At 35.4% G+C, this 17,362-nt stretch overlaps 1 protein-coding gene across 3 annotated transcripts in view; it reads left to right on the top strand.

Annotated features, from left to right (window-relative positions):
- LOC127836826 (uncharacterized) overlaps positions 1-17,362 on the top strand; it is a 195,695-nt gene that overhangs the window by 5,012 nt on the left and 173,321 nt on the right. For all 3 annotated transcript variants that reach the window (XM_052363433.1, XM_052363432.1, XM_052363431.1), the window contains exon 2: positions 16,392-16,450. In XM_052363433.1, coding sequence (XP_052219393.1) covers positions 16,392-16,450 — 59 coding nt within the window. The remainder of the gene's footprint in view (positions 1-16,391; positions 16,451-17,362) is intronic.

Raw genomic sequence — 17,362 nt, 5'->3', positions numbered from 1 at the left:
CATGCGCAAACGTGACGTCATTATCGGAATCCCCCAAACCTCCTATAACGTACACGAATATTTTCCTAATTATTTGGTTTATTATTGTCAGTAGCCAACCTACGCACAGACATTTGTTTGGTTCAGTGCATGTTCGTAAGCTATTATCGAGTCGACAACTATTTAAAACATCGGTATAGACTTACACGGATTAATAAAATTGACAACGATGAAAAAAAGTCTGATAAAACAGCACACGAAACAACAATGAAATAGAAAATGATAAAACCAGTTGAGAAAACTCGAATGTTCTGTTTAAAAAAAATGCCTAAGGGAATTTTACTTGTACATTTATTATACCACCTTCATGAATGGCAAAATTAATGGTTTATATTTTGATGTAATTTGTCATGATTTCGGACATAAATTTTCGGATACTTTTTCCCCATTTATATCCAGACCAATTGATGTTGCGGGAAAATATGATCCCTGATTGTAATAATACATAATACAGTGTCAATATAATAAAGAGGTAAAAATCCTGTAGCTCCAGCAGTCAGGTTTTTCCTTCTTTGAGACTGGCAATGGATGGACATTTCACAATTTTGCCACGGACAATTTTTACTATTAAAATGGCCGTTCTAAACTGTTAAAAACTGACTTTTTGTGCTCAAAACTGTCAAAAACATCCATTTCACAAGTTAAAATTAGGTTTCATTTCACCGTTTTTCATTCTGAATTTGCAAATTTTGTTTACTAATGGTTTAAATGGCGTCGCTTGTTTTAATCGATTACAAACATGAATCAATTAAAATTTTGAAATCTGTGTGACCGATGTATTTTGTTTAAGCGCAGCTGATCAACCTCACCATTTAACAAACAAAATGGCGTCGAAAAACTCGCGCTGATATGTTAAAAAGATTTAACAAACTTAAAATAACCCCGATTTATTGTAATTCGGGATAACAATAAAGAAACAAAAGATTTCTACAGAAAAGTTTGTGTTTTTACAATGCACTTTAAAAAAAGACATGGATTAAATTATAAGGAAAGTCATTTGAAATTTTGATGAAAGCACATGATTTATGTATTGATACATGTAAGCGAGAGCGAGACTTGCTATGATATATCTTATCCATTTACAATTGTAAATATTGGAATGGTTAAACTAAAGTATAACTGTGATCCATTTATATGAACATTGATTTTAATGCATTTTCCTGATATGCAGTCATGTTCAAACAGTACATGTATGTATTTATGCTTTGTAGAATCTGAAAAAATAAAATAAATGGTTTACATTTTTTACATAAGTTTATTAAGTGAGGCAAGATATCGACAGGGGTTAGGCTCTACTACTGTATACTTTTGCTTATAAGACGCACCACGACGTCGGACTTGATACAATAATGGGTGGATTTAAGACTGACCTGCATATAAGACGCGGTCAAATTGGGCTGTTTTCATCAGCCGAAAAACGGCAGAAGGTTGAAGAAAATCATAAATTTCTCTGTTCAGCGCTTCCGTTAGTGGACATCCGGGCGTAAATTACGCCCGAAAACGGCAGTCCAACGTCAATTATGCAAATGGTGGCAGTCCCTTGGACGTCCGATAATCCACGTTTACGCTATTTTCTTATACACAACACGTACACATGTCAACAGTAAAGCGGGTTATTCAGACCTTTATTTTCGCCCAAGAGCTACTGTTTTCAATAAATTTCTCAGCAAGTGGCCAATATTTCCAGCTGTCAATCAAAGTATTCTTGGTAAGCGCATCAGCCAATCAGCGCTCAGGCAGCCGAATACATGCCGACCCCACGAGAAGCTGTATACAATAATATTAGCGACCTCTGCGTTAAGAAGTTTTTATTCAGCAATCATATATTTGAGTCCACGTATTCCCAGAGGAAGAATGACGTGACGTTGTACATGAAGTCTAATTTTCGCATGATTTTCATCTGTACACGAAATACACGAGAAATATTATTTGTTGTTAGAATTTTCGTAACCTTCCGTGAATAATAAAATCCTGAATTTTTCAGATAACACGTTTGATTATACGCATTTGAAAATGCATAAGGCTCGATTGGTCATTGTCGGCTCGGGTACTACTTACATGTACCCCGGGTACTCGTAAGTATACTTATATGTACCCCGGGTACGATGAATATACTTAATCATACCCGGTCGATATTAGACTGTACCCGAGTTGTATTCCCGCCCAAAATCCGTTGTCGTTAAAACGCGCTACCGATTATCTTGAAAACACTTCTCTTTAAAAAAGACTGCACCAACATGCTTTTTGAGTATGAATTTCGATAATATAGAGGTCATTTTACAGAAAATTGAAATACATGTGAATATAATATATTTATAAAAAAAAAAGCCGACAACAACCGATTAAGCGTTAAATTTCCCGGGTACGTTTTAGTATATTTACTGTACCCGGGGTACATATAATTATGCTTAAGAGTACCCGGGGTACATCTAAGTAGTACCCCAGCTGACAATGACCAATCAAGCGAAAATAAGCAATCTGCAAAATTAACCCATCGCCTGATCGCGATGAAATCTCGGCTCTGGCAATAGCAAAAATCTGAAAAGACTGTTTGGAAATAAACCGACAAATAATCAATTCACGAAAATTCGATAGCGTGCGCGATCATTTGAGAACGAATTCGGCATTTCGGAAATGTTCGTTGGTAGTTCTTCTTGAATGTTCTGAGCTTTTATTAGTACATACGTACAGCTCAGCCCGGAGGGTCAATATAGCTGGGAGTTGTATTATTGCAACTAGTTCGTTCGGTACCGATTTTCCCCGGTATTTTATTTATTTATTTCCGGTTTGTTAGCAGATGGTACGGACATGAACTGCAATTGACGAAATATCTTCGCTAGTTTCCAAAAATCTTAAAAGTCAAATGTCCGCCATCTTGAAATATTTTAAGTGTCGATTAGCAGAGTAAAGTAGTGCAAAAGCATATTGTAAAGCAATATGTTAACCAAATTATATATTGATTACATATTTTATGAATAACTGGTTTCCATTCTCTGCAGTCAAACGATATGCACATATCATTTCATGTGCAAAATACGTACATTTTTTTCGGACAGTCGTTTTCGGGTACAGTATTTGTCGGCGATCATAATTTACATGTTACATTTTAAATTCAGTCGTTGATTTGTCATAATTACTAAATATGAACAGTGCTCAACTCTATGCTCTCAAATCGCGTCACGTGATTTACGCATGTTCAATGTTCATCTCACACTTCAACTTGCGTAAAATGGCAGACGGTAGCGGACGTCAATATTGTCCGTATTTTGGTTTTGAAAATATAAATCGTAATAATACTGGATTATCAGGTAATGGGTAGAGTTGGAACAAGTACGTATATTAAAATTCTAAAATAAAAGTGGGACTTCAAAATGTTTGTCTGGCATGTCCAAAATGTTTGGCTTGGAAGTCAGGACTTCCAACTTTTAAAAGCTAACGGAAGCGCTGTCTGTTACACCAAAGTCGCGCTCTGTTGCACGATTCGAATGTGTATTTGCATACTCAAGCACTTTCAACTTAAATGTCACATCATAAGAGTTACGTTTTCGTTTCATTTTGACAATTCCCAGTAGTTGTAATTATCCCCACGCTTTTTGAAAAGCGTGGGGATATTGTGGTTATCTCCGCCGTCCGTCTGTCTGTCCGTCCGTCCTGGCCACTATCTCCTCCTACACTATAAGCACTAGAACCTTGAAACTTACACACATGGTAGCTATGAGCATATGTGCGACCCTTCACTATTTGGAATTTTGATCTGACCCCTGGGTTAAAAGTTAAGGGGGTTGGGGCGGGGCCGGGTCAGAGATTTTCACTCATTTTTTATGTTATTTTACAATAACTTCTTCAATTCTGCACCAATTTACTTCAAATTGATACTGAACCTCTCTTATGACAATATGGTCAATCTCAACTATGCATGGCCCCATTACCAACCCTGGGGCACCCCACCCACATAGACCACACCCACCCAAAATTGCCTTTTACTATAATTTCTTCATTTCCACATCGATTCACTTCAAATTGATACTGAAATTCTCTTATGACAATACGGTCAATCTCAACTATGCATGACAATACGGTCAATCTCAACTATCCATGGCCCCATTACCAACCCTGAGGCACCCCACCCACATAGGCAACACCCACCCAAAATTGCCTTTTCCTATAACTTCTTCATTTTTACACCGATTCACTTCTAATTGATACTGAACTTCTCTTATGACAATACGGTCAATCTCAACGATGCATGGCCCATTTACCAACCCTGGGGCGCCCCGCCCAAATAGGCCACACCCACACAAAATTGCCTTTTACTATAATTTCTACATTTCTACACCGATTCACTTCTAATTGAAACTGAACTATTCTTATGACAATACGGTCAATCTCAACTATGCATAGCCCCATTACAAACCCTTGGGTGCCCCGCCCACATAGGCCACTCCCACCCAAAATTGCCTTTTACTTAACTTCTTCATTTCTTTACCGATTCACTTCTAATTGATACTGAACTTCTCTTATGACAATACGGTCAATCTCAACTATGCATGGCCACATTACCAACCCTGGGGAGCCCCCTGGGTCAAACATTCGGCGTGGGGATACACGTCGGCCTCTGCTGCGCCTTTTCTAGCATGTTAATATAATTGTATTGTTTGATAGGTATTGAAAACAAATACGCAGATATTTGAAATCATTTAGTTTTATTACATTGATTATGCAAATTTTACGCCTCATGTGTATCAAAAAAAAGGAAATGCCTACTTTCATAAAATAAGCCAATCACGTGTAGGGCTGTAACGAATACACTAGGTGACGAATACAATACGTATCACGAATACAGGGAGGCGAATACGAATATTTATTCGGGAATATGAATTTCAATGAACAAAAGTAATACTGACAAATTGACATGACTTTATATAGTATGAAACTATGAGTATTTGTCAATTTGATTAATTGAATATCATTGCATTCTGAAAATATGAAACACTTAGAAATAACAAAAAACTGACTAGAACTGCTTAAACTGTGAACACTGCGCCAGACAAACGACATGTATTTGGCAGGTGGGTCAATGATATCAATAGCATTCCCTTTTCTAGGCTACATGTTTGTTGATAAGTTGCACAATCATTGTCATAAAGATAAACAAAAAAGAAATTCCATCTGCTTAGCCTTATCCTTTGTGTATTTGTTTAAGCATCAAATCAATCGTATTTACCCAGGGACTACCCTACGGGCGATATTTCAATATTTTGTTCATCTCCCATCCATATAAGATCAACCTTAGTAAGTATAATACTGGACACACTTGTATCCTCAATTTTGAAGCATTTGTTTGCAAAAACAACAACAACCCTTATTTCCCAATTTTAGTCAAATCGCCAGGAATTTTCTCAATCCAAACGGACCCGGCCCCATTCCCTAAATGGTGAAAAAAAACACTGCAGACAATCAGGTGATACAAACTTTACAAGTATAATTACAAACAAGATCATGTCTTACGCCCCAAAAATAACAAAATGCAATTTAGAAATAAAAGACAACAAAATCAATTACGATACATTTTATTACAAGTATATCGGTAACTGAACATAACGTTACACGGTACACGGTACGCACCTATACAGACTTTAGCGAAAATGCAAATGGCTGCGGAGATGATTCAAAACAACTGACAAGTGTCCAATTTGGCTAGCGTAAGCCCAGTAAACGCGATTTTTTTAGAAATGTCTTTTATTTTCACCAGTATCTCGCTTATAAGACGAGACCCTCACTGTTTATTACTTTGAGTCTTAAAAATGCGTCTTATAAGAGAAAGTATATGGTATGGTTTAAGATAGAGTTTACTGGTCAGAATATTGTTGATCTAATCGTAGTGGTTATTTTGTTGAAAGTAAGTGTCAAGACAATAAAAATATGATTTTAATGCATTATTTACAGACATTTCAATATGATGCAAGTATTTGACATGCTTTTACTATACTATTTCTTAACCAACTGAATTTCACAATTTGTATAAGTTCGCAACTCCTTTTTTACAATTTTCAAAAGTTCGCGACTCATTTTTCACAAAGTGAGGGGGCCAGGGCAGCTTCACAAAATCAGGAAAAAAGCCCTGCACCCTAAACACTTTGTTCTAAGGTGATCTAAAAATGAGTATTTGTTTTCTCTCAAACTAAATAAGAAATAAGTTCTAATAAAGTTATGCAACTTCAACTCATAGAGCTGAACAGGAAGATGAACTGAAATATTGAAATAAACATAAAAAATAGAAACTTTCAATTCAGGGTTTAGGCTGACAGTTTAAAAAATATTTACTTCTTGAACACACTACATGTATGTACATGCAATTTGTTAATGTTCTAGTTTCGATTGCCTTATTATGGCTCCATGTTCTATCACTTGTTGGCTGAACTTATGATTATACGTGTCTTGTTCTGAGAAAACTGGGCTTAATTCATGTGCGTAAAGTGTCGTCCCAGATAAGCCTGTGCAGTCCGCACACGCTTATTAGGGACGACACTTTCCGCTTTTATGGTATTTTTAGTTTCAAGGAAGTCCCTCCTTACTGAAAATCCAATTTTGGCGGAATGCGTCGTCCCTAATTAGCGTGTGCGGACTGCACAGGGTTATCTGGGACGACACTTTACGCCCATGAATTAAGCCCAGTTTTCTCAGAACAAGACACATACTTTTGGAAACAACTTGATGCTGTTGGTGTTGTTTAAGAATTACATGTAAACCACAGTGCAACACTTCTTACCCAGCCATTCAGCCAATATAAGCCAAATTCAACAGAACAGCAAATTCAGCTAAATATAAGTTTATTTTGCTACAACTTTTTATGTCCCCCACTATAGTAGTGGGGGACATAATTGTTTTTGCCCTGTCTGTTGGTCTGTCTGTCTGTTTGCGCCAACTTTAACATTTTGCAATAACTTTTGCTATATTGAAGATAGCAACTTCATATTTGGCATGCATGTGTATCTCATGAAGCTGCACATTTTGAGTGGTGAAAGGTCAAGGTCAAGGTCATCCTTCAAGGTCAGAGGTCAAATATATGTGGCCAAAATCGCTCATTTTATGAATACTTTTGCAATATTGAAGATAGCAACTTGATATTTGGCATGCATGTGTATCTCATGGAGCTGCACATTTTGAGTGGTGAAAGGTCAGGCTTTTTCCGCCCTATGCCACGGGTCCGAAATTCGGCCACATTCCCAATGCAAATCTGGTTGTTTTTTTCCCAATTGAAAAAAAAATTCCCAATTAAAAAAAAAAATAAAAAAAATATTTTTTTTTTTTTTTTTATTTTTTTTTAAATATATAAGTTGACCTGATCTGGTGTAGAAAATAGAAAGTATTGCATAATTAAATTATCTGTTGCCTTGAATTTGTTTTAAGAACTGTAAAATATGTTAATGATTATTTAAGACTTTCCTTTTTTTCCTCAAAATCCGGCGCTTCCCGCGATTTTTTTCACCTCAAAAAGGCCAAGCCTTTTTCCCAAATTCAGATTAAAAAACCTGCACTAATCACACATGTTCATAATATTTTGTAAAATTTTAATAATAAGTTATCAAAATAGTCGTTATTTACCAGTTAACGGCTTCTTTTCTAAGAAACACTGTTTTAAATAATTTACATGCGATAATTTTTCCCAATTGAGCCAATTTTGCGATTAATTTTTTTCCCAAAATGGGGGTTTTCACGACGCGAAATTCCCAAAATTCCAGTGTGGCGTTTTCCCAAAATGGAGCGGAAAAAGCCTGAAGGTCAAGGTCAAGGTCATCCTTCAAGGTCAGAGGTCAATTATATGTGGCCAAAATCGCTCATTTTATGAATACTTTTGCAATATTGAAGATAGCAACTTGATATTTGGCATGCATGTGCATCTCATGGAGCTGCTCATTTTGAGTGGTGAAAGGTCAAGGTCAAGGTCATCCTTCAAGGTCAGAGGTCAAATATATGTGGCCCAAATCGCTTATTTTATGAATACTTTTGCAATATTGAAGATAGCAACTTGATATTTGGCATGCATGTGTATCTCATGGAGCTGCACATTTTGAGTGGTGAAAGGTCAAGGTCATCCTTCACAAGGTCAAGGTCATCCTACAATGTCAAACATCATATAGGGGGACATTGTGTTTCACAAACACATCTTGTTCTTTTTAAAGTTAAAACCCCCCTCCAGGCCTTGAAGAATCCACTCGACCGCTTGCATATGCGAGTGAAGTTGACGGTCGGGCAAGTAAAGTTTGTTAAATACTCAACCGACCGGGCGAGTGCTGTTTTTCAAGTTGAGAAATATAAATTCAGTTCCAGAACTCCTGCCACATGGATACAAATTGCGAACAATTTTTCGAACGAACGAAAAAAAGGTTTAGTACACAAAGACACTGCACTTTCGTTTTGACAATGAAAAATGACGTCACGGGAACAGTAAAAATAATTCTCGAAATCGGCTGCGCTCTTTTCGTAGGTGTCATTGCTCTTAGCTAATCAATTAAAAGTGAAAAAAAACAACAGTTAAATATATTGGTCATTCTGTGAAGAATAAAATTTCATTTTTATGTAAATATCAATACAAAAAAAAATACATAACTGGTTAATTATAATACTTCTTATATTTAATTAAAAATAAACAGAAAAAAATAATTGTTAATAAACAGAATAATTCGTGATCAGAAGCCTTAGCCAAAATTTACCATATTTACCATATTGTAACCATTTGTCAATCAAGCGTGTCTCTCAGTGATAGTTCGTCTGAAATATTAAAACTCGAAGGGTGAGTAGATTAAAGTGAAGGGCGAGTGGATTGTCGGGCCTACTTGCCCTGCAGGGCTAGTGGCTCTGAAAAAATTCTTCAAGGCCTGCCCTCCCCTCCCCCATAAATAAAAAAAACAAACAGCAATAATGCAGGGCTTTTTCTAACAATTTTAGGGAATTTTGGTTAAAATGGAAGAAGTCATATTTGAGCCATAGGTTCTGAGCAGTTGTGGTTATACAGGGCCCTCAATCTATTAAATCTGCCCCCTGAAATTCGGCGGCAGTCCCCCACCTGAAAAGTATACTTTTTTCCCCTTTTGGGGGGAAAAATTCCCCCCTAAAAAAAAAATTAAAAAAAAAAAAATATTTTTTTTAATAGAACGATGTGTCTCATGATTATTATATCTCAATTCTATTTCAATTTAATCTTTGCAAACATATTAAATTATGAAAAATGCAATGAATATTGTGCAAACATGTACAAATGTAATAATGATAGAGTAAGTAAAAAAATCCCCAAAAAGGGAAACGCCGCGAAAAATCCCCCTCCCTAAGGGCTGCAGACCCACCCCCTTCCACCAAAGTAGTGTGATGGCGCTGTTATAATAAAACCGTTTTAACACGATACCTGTCATATTTTTGACCAACCCATGAAACTTGCTGTGGACATTTAAAATTGTGTTAACTTATGATATCTAGGATGAGTTTGAAAATGATAAAAAAAAAAATAATTAAAGACATTTCATACTAAATTCTAATTTTAAAGGCTATGTTTACAAACCTTAGATACTGATGAACATAAACAGCATAAAACCTGAAAAGACTGCGAGTTACTGGCAGGCTGTTCTGGTTTTATGCTGGTTGAAAAAGCCATTTTCACTTTGCTTCTGAGTGGGAAAGGGTTAACTCATGATATATGGGATGAGATTGAAAATGATTGTTGTTTGTTCAAAGGTATGTTTGTCACGTGAGGCAGTTTTCTTTACTTTGTAAGTCTAATGTGTAACTTGTGAACACTGCCTTCTTAGATCAGTTGAATTTCTTGATGTACATTTTATCCTGTCACATGCCTTTAAATCAGCCCGATAACCAGGTAACCTAATATCCCAAAAGATATAAGGGTAGATGACCACGTGACCTCGAATATCCGTCAGTTGCTATCTGCGCATGCATTTACTATTTTCTATTAATAAAATATACTTTTTTTCTATTAATAAAATACCAAATACACGTAAAGAACTGTTTGTTTAAACATTATTATTTAAACAGCATAATTTCGTCTTTATGTATTGAATTAATAACGAGTAACTTGATTTCTGTGTGTCTTAACAAGATGGAAGCTAGCCTAAGCGTGACGTCACCATGTTTTTTTTGCGCGTGATGTTTACCATATTAAATATTTAAACACAAAATACTCGAAAACTAGATATTTTAGAAACATTTCAACGAATGTTGTAAATGTCAGGGGTGGCGAAATCTCAAAAAACTATACTAGTCCACGGACAGCCATTTAGGAAATTTAACTTGTCCGTTGCTGAACTACACTTGTCCGTAATTGTTTATATAAATTATGAACGCATTTATTGATTAATGTAAAATAATGTGGAATATATCAAAATGAGTATGATTTGCTTGTTTTGTTTATAGTTGTATTTCAATGGTACATTCATTATAGCAGTATATTATAAACAATATAAAGACTTCCTCAAACTTTTAATCTTGCAAAGCTAGTGTTATTAAAACATGTGTTGAACATAAGTACACTGCAACTCCAATATATCGCGGTTGAAGGGGTCCAAAGATCGCGACCGTGATATATCCGGCGCGCTATATAAATTGTCAGTTTATGTATGCATGTATATGTATACACTAGCATCATTATGCAATCTCAAAACACGCTATTAACCAACCTTATTATGTCATTAATTGGTATAACACAAAACATTATTCCATGTGAGTATTTTCAAATGCGTATAATTAAATTTTTAATCCGAAAAACATTGCCGAGTTTTATTGTTCAAGAAAGCATGCACAAATTAGACCCATGTACAAAATGACGTCATTCATTTCTCATGAAAAGCATGCACAGCATGGCGTTTAATAGTAGAGCATTGTGACTAACTGATCTATACTGTATACTGTATCTAACGCACACAGATTGTTGAGATAGGTCAGTATTGACTTGTGACATTTACTGTTATAATTGTGTACACCTTCATGTGTGCACTGGTGTGTTTCGGCAGTTCAAAGCAAATTCAATAGAGAATTGTAACACCCGAAATGACCTGTCATGTTTGACAAATGGGTCTTTTGTTTATGGCAGTACACAGGTGTTAATGTGATGTACAATGTAAGCAAACAATCTGGTCAAAACTGGATTATGACTGTTGGATTAAAGTTGGTGAAAAAAAGGGAAAAATACTTGCTTGAAACGGATTTTAATGCATCAAATTCTCAGATAAAAACATTTTATTTAAGGATTATGCTCGTCAGATTTTTGGGAGCCATAGCCGATTCGCGATATATTGGACAACGCGATATAACGGACCGTGATATATTGGAGTTGCAGTGTACATCGTAATCTTAACAAATTAAACTAGTCCAATATGTGGACCTCATCAGACTGAGGCTCTGCACCGCTACTGGTAGCAATTTGATTATCATCAACTGGTAACCATTGAAAATCTGTTAGCCAAGTTTCTTGAAAAGTTCTGGTGCGTTTACTTAGATCATATTTTTTATCATAATCTAGTTTTTTTTGGGAGGTGGACTGCTCAAAGCTTCGGGTTTCTGCTTTGTTGTTGAAGATTTAAAAAAACAAAATGTTCCATCTTTACCATTAATGTCGTCTTAAATAACAAGGTAGACCGTGTTTTGATTATCTTAGTTTGATACTTTTTATTTCCGTCTGATTGTAAAAATAAAGAAACCAGTCTGTACACTGTCTAACAGTCGGGCTGAATGTTGAAAATGCGGCATGCTCCCGGTCTCTTATAGAATAAGGGAGATCACTGCGCAGGAGAGTGCATGTATTTTAGCTTGATTGCTCCGTAAATAGCACTGTCAATGTAATGACGTGTCAACATCCGGTTGTAAAACTTAATTAAGGCTTTAATACAGTGTTTTTTTTTTGTATACCTGGACCCGACTTTTAAAAAACTTGTTGTCCACGGACAACTTAATTGAAAAAAATCAGTTGCCCAGACAAGCAAATGTACGACTCGGGCAACTCGGACATTTGATTTCGCCACCCCTGAATGTGACAGGTAAAACCATTGATACATGTATGTGTCTTTATTGAGGTCTGTATAAATCAATATACAATTTATATACAACTTCAGATAGTTATTATAACATACACAAACCTTTATCCATTCATTAATTTATAAGGGGATTGTAAAGTTTCAAACTTATTTACTGAAGTTTTCTTTTCCGAAATAAGTGTCTTATCGTAATCATCAGAGAAAGGTATTGTGTCTGGATTCAAAGCAAGTTAAGGTCCACGTCATGTTATTGCCATTTAAGCTGTTATGGCTTTTATCTAATTAATACAAGCTTTACTGCCCTTAGAATGTAAACAGAAGAAAAAAGATTTTCATTGTTTTATGACTTTTGAATTGTAAGATGACACTAAGTGTTTGTGACAGTTGGTGGACTAATATTGTTTGTATGGGGAATGGGATTTAAAATATTTGTGTAAACAATAATAGATGACTGGTAAGGGTAATTGACTTTTTTTTAAGAATCAATACTTAAAATCCTTATTTGATTTAATGATACCAGACTTTGGTGTAGCAAACTATTTTATTAATAATTAAGAAGACTTAAGTAATTTGTTAAGTTTAAAACCTATTTATTTCGGGTCGATTGCATCAAAAGCTCAAGACTTAAATAAACACCCCACCGTTTCCTGGGTAGAACCAGTACTTGGTGTCTTTTGGGAGATTCAAAGTTAATTCAAACAGTGGGGATCATACCCAAGATCACCCGGTAGCTTAATGTAGCAGACACCATATCCACTACGACCTCTAAAATTTTAATATTTAACCCTTTCCCACTTAAATAATTATGTATTTCCACTCATTTGTAGTCCCTTAGAAGGTTATATTTAATTGAAGACCTTTCTTACTAAATTAAAGTTGTAAAGGCATCATTTCCAACCCTTAGATACTGATGAGCAGCAAACAGCATAAAACCTGAACAGACTGTGAGTAACTCGCAGGCTGTTCTGGTTTTATGATGGTTGCAAAAGCCATTTTCACTTTGCTTCTTATGGGGAACGGGTTAAGTCACCAATGGCTTGGTGTGTCTTCATTGTTACTCAGTCTCAAATAAATTGAAATTTTATCAGATCTTTAACTGCAAGTAATTCAATATAAGACTTTTACATGTAGATGAAATCTGTAATTGATTGAGCAGTCCTTTAATAAGGTACATTGATATTGGACTGTTCTAACCATGTTCAATATCAGATCCCCAGCTAGGCCTAAATGAAATGGTGCCCCAAAATATGTCATTTTTTTAACGATTTTTAAATAAAATAAGCTGCATTTTGTATAAGCAATCTTGTGAAAGCTTCACTCAAAGCTATTTACTCAGAAAGCAAATGTGACCCTGCTTCTGACACAGAAGTATCAGCACCCATTCCAGCCCTCAGGCAAATTGTCCAGCCTTTGGGCTTGATCAATAGTTTTGCATTGAAAGTGGTTCTTCTTATGTCACTTCGTTAAGATGGTAGGGAAATGCATAGCAATTAAGTGCTGTTTGAGAGATCATTTGCTGGTGCCTTGTTGGCAAAACTGCTTATTTGAAGGAAATATCCTTTACATGTGCTTGCTGTATGCTTTGTGATTTCTCATTCAAGTATGGGTTATGTCTTGGATATCCCCCCCCCCCCCCCGCGCAAACAAATAAATAAATAAACTTGTACATGTATTTGGCTATGCAATCGTCTGTCCGATATTCAGCTGATATTTTATGGGCTATGGACTTGGACATTTTCTCGAAAATGCCTGTTTTCTGAAGGTTTTTAACGCAATGCTTTCAGATATTTAGCTGATATTTGGTACATGTATGTGAGCCTACCTACGGGTGAAGTGTGAAATTCGATAGGGTCCATTCATTTTTGGCAAAGATATTGGCTGTGGACTAAGACATTTTCTCTTTAATAACCATTTTCCGAGTTTTTAAGCAACACTTTCAACTGATGAGCTGATTTTGGTATGAGTGTTTACCTACATCACCTACAGATGAAGTGTTAAATTTGTTGCTTTCCATTGATTTTTACGTCCCCCACCACCATAGTGGGGGACATATTGTTTTTGCCCTGTCTGTTGGTTTGTTGCTTGGTTTTCCCCAACTTTAACATTTGCCATAATTTTGGCAATATCTCATTGAGCTGCACATTTTTAATGGTGAAAGGTCAAGGTCATCCTTCAAGGTCAAAGCGATGATCTGCAAATGAGGCAGTCTTAATAGGACAAGTATGGTATCAGTGTTGAGAAGTGTTAATGGATAGTGTTGAAAGTGCTGGTTAGTATTGATAGTACACTATACTGATTAGTGGTGATAGGGATCTACTGATGGTGAAGTCATTGTGAAAGGTTACTTCAGACTCTCGGCTGTATAATTACCACACCGACCATGTATTGTGTGTATAATTATACTTGATAAGACGGAATATAATATACATGATGTATCAGGATCAGATCATGGAAGTACAGCTGTTGTTTGCATTGTTTATCTTAAAATCATAAAAATGGGAAAAGTGTAGTTTTCTGTTGGATTAATGTTGAATGCTGATGTTTAGTGTATTGCATTATATAAATACATAGTGTGCAGTCTATGAAAACAACAACAGCAGGCTTGCAAATCATGTCCATTTAATAGTTTTAAAGGAAATGTGTTGTGTGATTCCTGAGAATGTGCTTGTACCGTTTGAAAATAATGAAATCCTTTACAAGTCATCAAATGTTTTATACAGTTATTGGACAAAGTTTGTTTCAAAATACATGTACTGTTTGAACTAAAAAAGGAGATAAAACTTTTGTTTGTTTTATATGAAGCAAATAGATGTTTATGAAATCTGTATTTGGAATATTATAACATACCGATTAAGTCATTGGCTAAGCCATGGTGCTTGGAAATTGAATATAAACTAAGGCACTTGTGTGTTTGGATGTATTTTGATGCTAAATCATGGCTACCAGTTTAGGGCAAGTATAGAGATGTGGCTTCATATTATTTACTTTTAAGGAAGTTGACCTCATAAATGTATTGTTGTTTCAAGTAGTAAGTGCATGTACTTGATACATGCTCAATACATGATGTACAGTGCGTCATGGAGAAGTCATTTGCTGTGTTGAAAATTTATTAATAAATAGAGGATATTTGTTAATTTTGGTAGATTATCCATTTTAATTCATGAGTGAACAGAGATTATAACAATATTCACTGGTGAAAATAGCCAAAATATTTTTTTATAATCACGAGTGAATACAAATTCATAATCCATTTAAAAATCAAACATTTTTTTAATGTTTTTTTTTTCCACCATTTGTTTACATTTCAAAGAGTTAAACTGGAGAATATTGCTGTTAAAAGACGTATTGACATAAAAAAAATGACATGCTGAACAGTGAACAATTATTTATTATTTTCACTGTTATGTTTCACTGTTTAAAACAGTGAATTGGGGCTTTTAAATCACTGATATTTTCGTATAAACCACAGAAAAGCATTGAATAAAAATAATTCTGGTACACAAACTTTTTACAAAAAAGTGAATTGTTTATAGAGAAATGTAGACTTGTCTTTCATTATAATTTGTGTGAAATTAGACAGAAATTAATTGTATCTTTAGTGCTATGTAGTTTTTATGCCTCCGGATCGAATGATCGGGGGTATACAGTGTATTGTTTTTGGCCTGTCTGTCTGTCATTCCGTCATTCTGTCACCAAAACTTTAACCTTACATTAAAGTATTGAAATAACTTTTGAAATATTGAACATAGCAACTTGATATTTGGCATGCATGTGTATCTCATGGAGCTGCACATTTTGAGTGGTGAAAGGTCAAGGTCATCCTTCAAGGTAAAAGGTCAAAAAAAGAAAAAAAGAACGGCGCATTAGGGGGCATTGTGTTTCTGACAAACACATCTCTTGTTAAAATTGAAACATGATTTTTTTTTAAGTTCAAAAAGGCACATGTGTTGCCTGTATAATTATACTAAAACAAATTACAACCATATCTGTTTAAATATTTATCTGTGGTCTCTTAGATGAATATATTGCGTTTAATTCAAACACAAATTTTAAAGTTCCACAAGCTTAATGTCTTATTAACTGGCGAAATCAGGGGTGTGTTTTCTGCTCCTTTCCGCTGATTTTCTCCCTTACAATTTCAACTAATTTTACAAGTATATATATATATATTAATTTTGCTCGATCTATATAAAAATGAAGAGTTAAGTTGAACTCTATAAGGGGGGGGGGGGGGGGTAGAGCATTTTCCTGCCCTGAGGTGGTTCGTAAATCACTCCTCTGCAAAATACCAAATTATTTCTGTTTATATTTCAGTTGCAATGCCAATCTACTGGGGGAGGTGACATATGGTGAAATCGGAACAGCGCCCCCCAGTAAGTTATTCTTGTCTTCCTTATTGGGCCAATAGATGCTGATTGAAGACTTAAATGGCAGATGTAGCTAACAGTTATTTTTGGGGGATTTATTTTTATGCCCCCGAAGGAGGGCATATAGTGATCGGACCATCTGTCTGTCTTTCCGTCACACTTGTGTTCAGGTTTCGAAAAATGCTCATACCTTCTATGTCCCTTCAGATAGCAACTTGATATTTGGCAAGCATGTGTATCTCATGGAGCTGCACATTTTGAGTGCTGAAAGGTCAAGGTCATCCTTCAAGGTCAAAGGTAAAAAAAAAAATCCAAGGGAAGTAATAAGCTTCAAAGGGAGATAATTATCTGTACCTGCCAAATGATAAAAAACAATTAATAAATCAAAGCGGTGCAGTAGAGGGCAATGTGTTTCTGACAAACACATCTCTTGTTGTTATTTCAAACGTGTAGTCTCTTCGACAGATAATTAAAGACCTTTCTTACTAGAATCAAGTTTATAGGCTTCATTTCCAATTCCAAATTCCAACCCTTATATACTGATGAGCTACAAGCAGCTTAAAACCGGAACACACTGTGTGTTACTTGCAGGCTGTTCTGGTTTTATGCTGTTTGCACTGAGCCATTTTCACTTACAGCAGCTGCCAAGTGGGAAAGAGTTAAATGGCATATGAAGCTAACAGTTATATTTGGATGATTAAATTCTGTTAATTCATAGTTCAGATTGTTTACAACAAGCTCTCATGAACAAGATTGTTTCCCTTTCCAGAGACTGATGTGTAGACCGTTTCCCAAACCTAAATGGTACCAAAAAATCCCAATTTGAACTCCCACCCCCACCAATTTAAAAAAAAAAAAAGTAAATAATATGAAGTGTAATATAAAAGAGCTATATTAAATTAGTCTTTTCCAAATCAG

Source organism: Dreissena polymorpha, chromosome 7 (genome assembly GCF_020536995.1).
Source record: "Dreissena polymorpha isolate Duluth1 chromosome 7, UMN_Dpol_1.0, whole genome shotgun sequence".
Taxonomy (NCBI): domain Eukaryota; kingdom Metazoa; phylum Mollusca; class Bivalvia; order Myida; family Dreissenidae; genus Dreissena; species Dreissena polymorpha.
The sequence above is the reverse complement of the archived record's forward strand: the minus strand, read 5'-3'. Positions and strand labels throughout refer to the sequence as shown.